General features: G+C 33.9%; 2 protein-coding genes across 2 annotated transcripts; one reads left to right on the top strand and one right to left on the bottom strand.

Moving 5' to 3' along the window:
- Nucleotides 1–1,331: 1,331 nt before the first annotated feature.
- On the bottom strand, nt 1,332–5,211 carry LOC143073625 (heavy metal-binding protein HIP-like). Its single transcript, XM_076249303.1, has 2 exons — nt 4,926–5,211; nt 1,332–2,029 (listed from the first exon to the last, which is right to left on the bottom strand). Exons 1-2 carry the CDS (start codon nt 5,140–5,142, stop codon nt 1,551–1,553), a joined length of 696 nt encoding a protein of 231 aa, XP_076105418.1. The 5' UTR covers nt 5,143–5,211; the 3' UTR covers nt 1,332–1,550.
- A 1,414-nt stretch (nt 5,212–6,625) lies between these two features.
- Nucleotides 6,626–9,385, top strand: LOC143073624 (heavy metal-binding protein HIP). Its single transcript, XM_076249302.1, has 2 exons — nt 6,626–6,905; nt 8,693–9,385. Exons 1-2 carry the CDS (start codon nt 6,689–6,691, stop codon nt 9,181–9,183), a joined length of 708 nt encoding a protein of 235 aa, XP_076105417.1. The 5' UTR covers nt 6,626–6,688; the 3' UTR covers nt 9,184–9,385.
- The last annotated feature ends 2,439 nt before the right edge of the window (nt 9,386–11,824 follow it).

Below are 11,824 nucleotides of genomic sequence, written 5' to 3'. Positions count from 1 at the left end.
ACATCTCACATCTCATATTGACGTATGCCTACCCATGTCATATTGACGCATACATATACATCCTATATTGACGCATACATGCGCATTCCATATTGATGCAAACATACACTTTTCGTATTGACGCATAACTAAGCATCTTATATTGACGCATTCATACACTTTCCTTATTTTTACAAAACTATGCATTTCATATGGACGCATACATACTTTTCGTACTGACGCATACACACACATCTCATATTGACGAATACCTACACATCTCATATTGACGCTTACTTGCGCATCTTATATTGATGCATACCTTAACATCTCTTATCTGCGTATGCCAAAATCTAAAATTGACGCATCATTAAATATCTTATTTTGATGCATGCCTCTAAATCTCATATTGACGTATTCCCATATCTCACATTGGCGCATAGCTACGCATAATTTATTAGCGCATACCTTCATAACTCATATTGACGCATACCTACACATCTCATATTGACGTATGCTCACATCTCACATTGACGTATACTTATACATCCTACATTGACTTATACCAACATATCTCGTATTGACGCATACATACGCATACCATATTGACGCATACATACGCATCTCATATTGACGCATACATACGCATCTCATATTGACGCATACCTATACATTTCGTACTTTATAAAAATTTGGAGTAAATCTGGCCAGTGCTACGACTCTGACTGATATTAAATATAACTAGTTAATAGCTATAAACATGAATATATTTACTGAAAACCATGAAATATATTGAATTCTATGTTTACAGGTATTCACTGACATTGTATTCTATAACTATATACTTAAACTAAATCATAGCAAGACAGTTTTGGGATGTACAATTTCCCAGTCGAGTCCCCATATATTTGTAAGATGTATTTCTATTTGTATCCATCTGATGAGTTAAGCCTTTTATAGTCTGTTTTCATGTTTTACTGTTAACACAGTCTCAGGTTAAGGAGAGGGTTTAGATCCCGTTAACATGTTCAACTCCGCCACATTCTGTTTGTATCTGTCTGTCCCAAGTCAGGTGGTTGTCGTTTGTCGCTATGTCACATATTTCTTTTTCGTTCATTGTTTTGGACATTATTTAGGCCGTACGTTTTCTCGTTTGATTTGTTTTACATTTGTAATTTCGGGCCTCTTATAGCTTACTATGCGGTATGGGCTTTGCTCATTGTTGAAGGCCGTACGGTGACCAATATCTGTTAATTTCTGTGTTATTTGGTCTCTTGTTGAGAGGTTTCTCATTGGCAATCATACCACATCTTCTTTCATATATCAACGTATTTTACAAAAAGAAAACATAGTTATTGACTATTTCTTTTTTATATTAATATAGAAACTGTTTACAGATGTAACATTTTGTGATAATTTAAAAAAAAGTTGTTTTTATGATATGAATGGTCCTTATTTGCTCAAAGCACTGTATTGTTGCAAATCCTTTTTGTCAAAATGAAATGAAAGTAAATATAAGTGGAATTAAGTCACAATGGAAAACATGGCCGTATCAATTCCGTTGCGCGAATTTAATGAAGCATGAAACCAGTGAATGTGCTCATATTATGGACATGGAATGGAGGATGCCCATCAGAACCATGTCTAATTACTTCAACATGATCTCCCTTCTGAAGATGCACAATTTCACTATTTGATGCGCAACCCAATTCTAGATGCTCTGCGTCTGCGTGAATAATCATTTCCTCGTGGTCCTCAACGTGAAGTGCGAATTCCAAAACGGAGTCCCTCTTTGTGCATATTGTGACACTGAAATAAAAGTAGCCTTCTTCTTCTGCCACAAATTTTCCAGTATCAGCACAGTAACAGCCTCCAGAGTTTACTCTGACTTTATCAAAATGAACTACTTCGTCGGCGACCATGTTTTCTATAGGATGGGTCAGTTCAGCAGAAAATGCTACGTGGTGAGATTTTAGGTATTCAACTTCCTTGTGCAGCTGTTTAATTTCATGATGAAGGTCTTCAATTTCGTGCGTGTTGTTTTGAGCAGCTAAAAAATAAAAATAGCCTGTTGTTCATATGACGTCACAGCATTGAGAAATGTTTTTTTTTATAAAGTAAACCGCATTTTAAGTATGTCTAGAGAAAATGTTTTTTTTATAATGTTTGTCGTTTCGTTGTTTTTGTTATGCCATAACATTTTTAACAGTTCTTCGACTTATGAATTTGAATGATAATAATATCTTTCTTAGGTTGTACTGTTATACCACTGTCCCAGGTTAGGGGAGGGTTGTGATCCCGCTTACATATTTAACCTCGCCACATTATGTATGTATGTGCCTGTCCCAAGTCAGGAGTCTGTAATTAAGTGGTTGTCGTTTGTTTATGTGTTACCTTTTTGTTTTTCGTTCTTTTTTGTTCATAAATAAGGCCGTAAGTTTTCTCGTATGAATTGTTTTACATTGTTATTTCGGGGTCTTTTATAGCTGACTATGCGGCATGGGCTTTGCTCATTGTTGAATGCCGTACGGTGATCTGTAGTTGTTAATTTGTGTGTCATTTTGGTCTCTTGTAGAGAGTTGTCTCATTTGCAATCATAACACATCTTCTTTTTTATACTTAGCGATTTCATAGTGTGTCTTTCTTACTGACAAAAGTCTAACACTGAGAGAAATTTATTTTAAAACTAAAACAATGTTTTGAGTAATTGTGATATATACTGATTTTGCTTTTGAATGTTTCTTACAAAGATATGCACCAGGGTACGTACAACAATGAAACAGAAACCTAACGATTATATACAAAACATCATCATTTCAATGAAAAAAATATTTTCATTAAAGAAAAAAAAAAAAAACAGAATAGAAATTTGACCTTTATATCAATGAAGAACGCTAGTACATGTTGATATTAACACCGTATGAACAATGATATTGTATTGAAACCAGATCGTAGGCCAGGGTATTTTTCTGCTTTTAACTATATTTTTTTCATGTTATGTTATTAATTATATTATTTTGATCGATTGCCTAGCATTATTTTAAGGCAAGCGAGGTTTAAACAGGGAAAATTATGTAAGTTTGCAGAAAAGGCTGTTTTATTTGAGATTTTATAAATGAAAACTTGAGACAAGATTAACAAGGTGATAGGGATAACCGGAATACACTTAGAGTATACAGAGTTGTATAAACGGAAGACAGTCAGTAGCTTAGGGGTGGGGTGGAAATGACTGCCATAAGAAGGGGCCCGCTCCGGTCATGCTTCAGTGATTCTCTATGTAATCAACCAAATTTTTCCCACAAAAAGGGATGGCCCTCTGGATCCACCTATGGCAGTTTAGTGTGCAAAAAAACAAACAGCAATCAATTTCTTTCATATCTAAATCTAAATAAAGATTTGGTCCGAAAGTTTCGATGCACCTGCAGAATTCTTATTAGAAATGATATATCCAATCCTGATTTTATGATGATGTTGTATATAAAGCACATACATTTTTACGAAGTTATGAACATTGCGAACCTAAAAGTCTTGAAAGAATGTCAAAATACAGCTTAGGCAACAAATGCGAGATCACTTTAAGATCCTCTACTGAAACAATGTTAATTATCGGGGGGGGGGGGGGGGGGGGGGGGGGGGGGGGGGGGGGGAGGTGTATGATTTTATTGTCTATAGGTAAAAAGATGAAAAAAAATCAGAGAAATTCTAAAGTATCCTCCCCCCTCCAATGAAAGAAAATAACCAGTTATATAGGTTCTAACAAGAAAATATCGTAAGCTGTGTCTTGGATAAATAAACAAGAGCTGGTAGAGTTACGATTGAATCACAACATATTTTCTGCAGCATGCATAAATAAAAAAAAAAAAAAAGAATGCACGCGTTGAAATGTCTCGACTGCTTTACTAACAATTGTTTTTGTTGTTGAAAGTCTTATCGATACAGATTTTTCTACATGTATCACATAAACTTAATTTTTTTGACGATGCATAACAATGAGGTCAAGGTCAAGTAAATCCTGTTCGACAGACATGTACACCTTACAATTATTCCATTCAACAAATATAATTGACCTATTGCGTGGGGTTGGTAACAAACAGACCAAAACACTTAGCATTGACCATTCAACCTTGGGAATAAGGTCAAAATCAGATGATACATGTACAGCCAAAATTCATTCAAAACAGTCATATTACTAATAATAAGGGAGAAATTCATATGACAAATGAAATATGTTTCTTAGCAGTCGCTGAACCATGAAAATGAGGAAAGATGGCCGGAAACATTTGGTATCAGCATATAAAGTTTGAAACAAAGCTTTATAGGAATAGTCCACCCTAACGCAGCCGATGCTGCCGGATTGTTATTCTTATGTTTTGCATACTGCGACGAAAACCGCGATTGCGACTTGTGTGCCAGGCGAGACAAAAACTACTGTTAGTATTACCCATTATTTAGAAAATATATTTTTTTAGGTGACCACCATCATCCTAAACAAGACTTTATTAATAGAAATTAAACATTGGCATTTTCCAAGAAAACCTCCCTTTTACTATACGATTATTTGAAGTGAGGAATATATTATTCCAATAATTTAGACGGCAAATATAATATCACAATAATTGAGACAGAAAAATGAAAAGAGGAATAAATAATCACCCATTCGTGTTAGTTGTCAAATAAGTTGGAAGCAAAAAATCAAAACAAAAGTAAATTTTATCATCAAAAATAAATTAATTGCCGGATAAAAAAAAGGGGGTGGAGAGTTCCGGGTGTGAAACTCCCGTTTTCTCTCGATTTTTTACTCTTTTTCTTAAATTAACCACTTTGCTTTTTAATTATGTGAAAATTCTGATGTGAATGGGGTTCCAAGACTATTTAGACATCAAGCTCTATACATATAACATTTATATCGTGTAATATTGATTCTTCTTAAATAAATAGTTTCTTACCGTGAAACTCCTTTTCAATGATATGGTGGACGTTCTTTTTTAGCTGAGCATTGAGTGATGTCAAATCGAATTCGGCCTTAAGTGATGCAGTGCGATGACCAATTATCGGCATGAGCGGGGCATCGTGGTGTGGTTCAGCAACGGGAGTAGTTGACCCCTGGTCAAACAAACTGATAACGCAAAACAGCACCAGGAGTGAAATATGGTAACGAGCCATTCTAGCACAAGTTCAGACTGATGTAGATGTTGAAAAAGGTAAACGTCGACAGTCGTTTGTATCCAATTTCATTTGAATTTCATTTTTATACAAATGTGCCAAGGCGCATGGGCAATTTGTAGAGAGTCATTATCTGGTATGTTCTAGTACGAGAAACATCCCCTGTATTCAAATTATTTTCAGCTGATTTCAATGTGCTGTAGAAGTATGTAATGATACAAGGGTTATAATGTGTTACGTTTGACACGTGGTTGTCTATGTAACTCTCATCACTGGCTCTCGATTCAGTGTAAAGGCCAAAATCAAATACGAATTTTAAAAAAAAATCATTGGCGATCATATAAAACATCGTCTTATTTTCATATTATTAAAAGTTTATTGAAAAATGAAAATACAGAAAAATTGTCCCTGAAAACTCTTAAGAATGACTGTGGGTAGAAATAGATAACTTAGGGTTTCGTGAAAAGATGGTCTTAAAAAAAAATAAATGATGTTATCATGTCAATATAGATGTCAATATAGAAGTGCCGACTACTGTTCTGGTGATTATCTCAGTAATGAAATGTCCAACAGCAGTGACATTCACCCAGAGATTTTAAAAACTGAGCAAAGATACCGAGCAAGGAATTTGTATTGGCAGACGCATGTTTTGTCAAACAAAGACTCATTAGTAGCGCTCGATTCAAAACAGTTATAAATATGTACCTTTCAATACAATTATTATATATGCTTCATTCCCATTTGGCTAAAACGTTTATACTACAAATAAGTTCTTTCTTTCTTTATTTATTAGTATTCACATAAGCATATTTATATAAAGAGAGAGAGAGAGAGAGAGAGAGAGAGAGAGAGAGAGAGAGAGAGAGAGAGAGATAGAGAGAGAGAGAGAGACAGAGAGAGAGAGAGAGACAGAGAGAGAGAGAGAGAGAGAGAGACAGAGAGAGATAGAGAGAAGTAAAACAAAATATTTCTTCCTTCCCTGGTGCATTAAAACTTGGAGATAAAACTAACCACGCCACTGAAACCGACTTTCGATATTTGGCCATGGAAATGTCGGTTAATCTGAAATGTATCGGCTGACTTTTAAGAAAGTAGCCACAAAATGCTGACATAATATTAATCTGTCGAATGTGGTTGCGTAACAAACCAAAGTGCATATGTATGTATAATTTTTTATCACATTAATGTAGAATTTGATTACCCTCTCCCCGTGTCATTCTGCACTCTAACTTGAAATGCATATAACCTTGGCATACATCCACGTTTTAAAACCTAATTGCACTTGGAATTGATATATTTGTCAGGGTTTCCTTAAAAAATTTACAGATAAATCTTGTATAAACTTCGTAAAACTGACATAATTTAAATTCTGCCGATGCAGTATTTTTTTCTTTGTTTCAATGTTCCAAATTTTGGACTGCTAATTCGGGCATGCCCATGCGCCTTGACACATTACTATAAAAATGAAATTCAAATGAGAGCAATCACAAACGACAGTCGACGTTTACCTACTACAACATATACATCAGTCTAAACTTGTGTCAGAATGGGTCGTTACCAAATTTCCTTCCTGGTGCTGTTTTGCGTTGTCAGTTTATTTGACCAGGGGTCAACTAATCCTGTTGATGACCATCACGATGACCACCACGATGCCCCGATAGTTGGCCACCACGACGCTTTCCTTAAGGCCGAATTCGATTTAACATCACTCAATGCTGACCTTGAAAAGTTCATCCACCACGAAATCGAAAAGGAAATTCACGGTAAGAGCTTATTTCAATTAAAACAATATAACACGATATGTTTTTACTCATATAACGCTTAATTTTGGATTTTCTTTTTAAAGAAAAAACGATTAATTTTCAATTTTGATATATTTTTTATATCAGTACTATTACTAGCTTTTGGGAAATATCATTTTGTTGCAATCATAATTTTTATTTTTGATTTAAGAATTTTGGAGTTTTACTCTAATACGTTTGATAAACAGATGATAATGTAATCCCCGTCTTGATTATTGCGATACTTATGTCTCTGTATCAAGTATTCTGATACTATATTTGTGACGTTGTTTATTTTATGGTATGTGTACGATAACGGTCCGTTATTTTACCATCTTATAGACATTGTTAATTTCATTTTATGTGCACGGTAACTTTCGGTTATTTGACCATCTTTGCCCTTGTTAATTTAATTGTGTGTGTACGTTAATAACGTTTCGTTATTGGAAATCTTTGTTCTTGCTAATTTCATGATGTGTACACACACATTAACGTTACGTTATTTGACTATCTTTTGTCCTTGATAATTTCAGAGTATGTGTTCTATAACTATCAGTTTTTAAGCTCTACTTGTCCTTGTTTATTTTTTCAGTACTATTATGTCTTCGGCAACGTAAGGGGATAAGACTATAATGGTCCTTTTGAATTTCAAAACATATTCGTTCACTCTGAGCTGTAATATACTTTGTGTCGTAGAATATTTTAGTTTTCGGTATAGAGCTGTATTCGCCTTGTCATTTTCGATTATTCTTTATTTGAACCTTGGGAATCTCTGGCTGTTTCTATATGATTTTCATAAATTAAAAAAAAAAAACGAGTTAAAGAATTAGATAATTTTTCTTTTATTCAAAATCTTTTCTGTTACCTCAAAAATACAGCAACGCAAAGCTATGTTTTTACGTCAATATCGATCAAAACATTATGGTCATCATTTAATACATAAATTAAAACGCACAAATTTACCCTGACCTTTGATCAGCTTTCAGTACAATATGATAAGTACATTATTTGTCCACATCCACAAATACACGCTTTGTTTTTTTTTGGATATAATTATATGCTATTTTCTTGATTGTACATACACAGCAAACGAAATTCTCATTGAAACGATAGGCAGCAATAAGGTTTATCTGCTCTTTGGTCGGGTTGTTGTCTCTTTGACACATTCCCAATTTCCATTCTCAATTTTATATGATATAATTGTTAGGTTTCTGTCTCATTGGTGTATATATCCGATGCATATCTTTGTAAGAATTATGCTATCAAAAAGCAAAATCATATCTATGACATTTACTTTAAAGTTTTTTTTGCGCACAAAAACATATCTTCTATAAATGTTAGACTTATCTCAGTATAGAGATGTGCAAGATACAAGGTGATATTTAAACTCACAAGTCGAACACAAACTGACGATGCAATGGCAAAACAAAATCAACAAGAAGACAATCAACAGTAATAATGTTCTCTTTGCATATTTGTATTACAATAAATGTATTCACTTTACTTAGACAATTGATCATCATTGCTGCATTATAAACCATAGGCTATTGATCATCATTGCTGCATTATAAACCATAGGCTATTGATCATCATTGCTGCATTATAAACCATAGGCTATTGATCATCATTGCTGCATTATAAATCATAGGCTATTGATCATCATTGCTGCATTATAAACCATAGGCTATTGATCATCATTGCTGCATTATAAACCATAGACTATTGATCATCATTGCGGCATTATAAACCATAGACTATTTATTTTTTAGATGTTGAAAACCATACAGAACATAACAAGCATGAGATTGACGAACTTCATCAAGAAATTAAACATCTGCACGAGGAGGTCGAATATTTTAAATCTCACCACGTGGCATTTTCTGCTGAACTGACCCATCCTATTGAAAACATAGCCGCTGAGGAGATTGCTCATTTTGATAAAGTCAGAGTAAACTCTGGACACGCATACCATGCTGATACTGGAAAATTTGTAGCACCAGAAGAAGGCTTCTTTTATTTCAGTGTCACAATATGCACCAAGAGGGACTCCATTTTGGAAATGGCTCTTCACGTCAACGACCACGATGAAATGATTATTCACGCAGACGCAGAGCATCTAGAATTGGGTTGCGCATCAAATAGTGAAATTGTCCATCTACAGAAGGGAGATCATGTCGAGGTAGTGAAACATGGCGCCGATGGTGTTCCTCCATTCTATATCCATACAATGAGCACATTCACCGGTTTTATGCTCCATTAAATTCGCACAAAGACAATTAGACAGCCTATTCTTTTTCAATTGTGAACTGATTCCTTTATTTACTTTCATTTCATAAGACAATAATACAGTGTTTTGAACGAATTAGGACCATTCATATATCATAAAGACAACTTCAATATCATCAAATTTTACATCTAAATGTCAACAGTTTCTATATTAATAAAAAAGAATAGTTTAACAATATGTTGTATGTTTCACTTTGTAAAACAAGTTTATTTTTTCTTTAAATGTCCTGTACATAGTCAGGAATGTGGCTGTTTTCTCAAATAGCTCATTTCTATGTTTGTTAGAGGGTTTTTTTTTGCACTTCAGAGTTCCTGTTTTTCCTTTGTTTTCCTTTAACAGTTGATGAATTTCCCTCTGATTTAGTTTGTAACCCGTATTTGTTTTCTATCACCGAATTGTTACTTTTGAACACTGTTATACTACTGTTGCCTTTAATGCTACGATTTAGTTCAGGCATATAGTTAGAGAATACCAGTAATAGCCTTTGGGAATACATGAAAACCTAGTATTCAATATCTTTCATGGTTTTATGTTCAAGAAATCCATAGAATTGAAAAAACAATCTACACACATTAGGTTTTATATTTTTTAACCAGGCAAACAGTCAGTGCCAACGCACTGGCTAGATTTTGTTCTGAGCATTTGTGAATAAATTGAGACTAGGGTGTACGTCAAAAGGATTTGTTCGGGCAAGTGTCAATAAAGGTTTTGTCTTTCTACAACAAAATAGTAGATGTGGGTAAACTTCATTAAGAGGAAGCATGGGGTATAAGTTAATAGAAAGGAAAACAATTAAAAGAAAACCTAGGTATGCTTCAATGACACAGCAAGAAAACGACCAAATGACAAATAGAGGGCAACATACAGTCTTCGACAATAGAAAGGTGTCATGTCGGGTGAACATCAGTAAAAAATGATCATGTAGAGTGAACATCAGTAGGAAAAGATAAAGCGTAAATGACATGAAGGCATATATAAAAAAGAAGATAGGGTATGATTGCCAATGAGACAGCTATTAAAAAAATCATGCATCTAAGACATAGTTCATTTTGGGTATATGTGAAGTAAAACATATTCGAGGTATACTTAAGAAAAGATTCTAGGTATACATTTATGTCAATAAGAGCGGATGTCGATTTATACATACATAAGAGATATAATGGGATGTTGTAGGGTATACATCATTAAGAGATATAGGTATACGTCAATTAAAGAAGGTATCGGATATTCGTCAATAAGAGAGGATGTTGGTATACTTCATTGACGGATAAAGTCGGGTATATGTCAATCAACGGACATGTGAGGTGTTTACTTCAAAAAATACATTGTAGATGTGTTTTAAACCTCATCAAAAGGAGACGTGGGATACAAATCATTGACATTAGATGTCGGGTGTTTTTGATAAACGACCATGTGGGTATAGGTACATAATGGAGACGACATATACATTAGAAAAGATTTCAGGTATATGTCAATAAAAGGAGGCTTGGAATATGTGTCATTAGAAAGAGATATCGAGACAAAGTTCCTGACTTAGCACAAACACATAAACATTTTTTGTCGGGTTTAACTGTATGGATTTCACAAATCCCAACCACCTTTTATCTTCCATTTGTTATGAAGGGGACATAAAAGATGCTATGAAAATCACCTCAATCTCTCAGGTGTATTATAAAGGTATATTATTTTAAATACACAATAATAAACAGAACCATGATTTAAAAATGCTCTCAGTTACCAAAAGTAAGTTCAAAGTTTTTAACCATCTATTATGAAACCATGCCGTTTTTCACTGATATGCGCCAACCCAACAACATACAAAAATGAAATATGTCTAGAAATGATGATCTAGAGTTCAACATATAGGGTTACAAAATAGACAATAACTTATTCATTTTGTTGCAGGATACTAGTAGTTTTAATGTCAAAATGATCAGCAGTTTGATTTGTTTTTAGATATCTTCAATTATTTCCTAACATACCACATAAATAAAGGCAATAGAGGCAACCCAACAACACAATAAACTGCGAAGAAGCTAAAAGAGATCAACACATACTTAGTGTATCAAAATGAAAGAGAAAAAAAAAACACCTGATTTTGTTATAAGACGAGAAAGCTAGTTAAGATCGATCTAAATTTTAATCAGATTTAAAAAGAAAAAGAATCACAGGGGTAAAAGTGTGTTCGCAGTTACTAACGGCAAGTCCATATATTTAATACAATGCCTTACTTCACTCTGATATATGATGCTGTTGTCTTACTTCCATATCATTAGCAATACATTAGAACACGATTTTGTTATTTGCAATGAGTTCAGAACGTCATTAAAGTCTAGTAGTATTCTAACCTGTGAATATTGTATACGCATGTTATGTGGACTTCTCTTTTGTGAAATGGAAAACATCAACGAAGGAACACACCTCAATATCAGTATTTGATCGATATTGGTTACACGTACGGCAGAAAATAATACATGAATATTCCAGACGATAACATTTAATATGATAGAAATAAAGTAGAAATACACTGTAAAGAGTTCTGTTATGTATTTAGTCTCTGGGAAATTTTTCAAATATGAAAATTGTGCAATAAATTTTTTTAGAAGCCTTAAGA

Source organism: Mytilus galloprovincialis, chromosome 4 (assembly GCF_965363235.1).
Source record: "Mytilus galloprovincialis chromosome 4, xbMytGall1.hap1.1, whole genome shotgun sequence".
NCBI lineage: Eukaryota > Metazoa > Mollusca > Bivalvia > Mytilida > Mytilidae > Mytilus > Mytilus galloprovincialis.
This window is presented reverse-complemented; position numbering and strand designations above follow the sequence as displayed.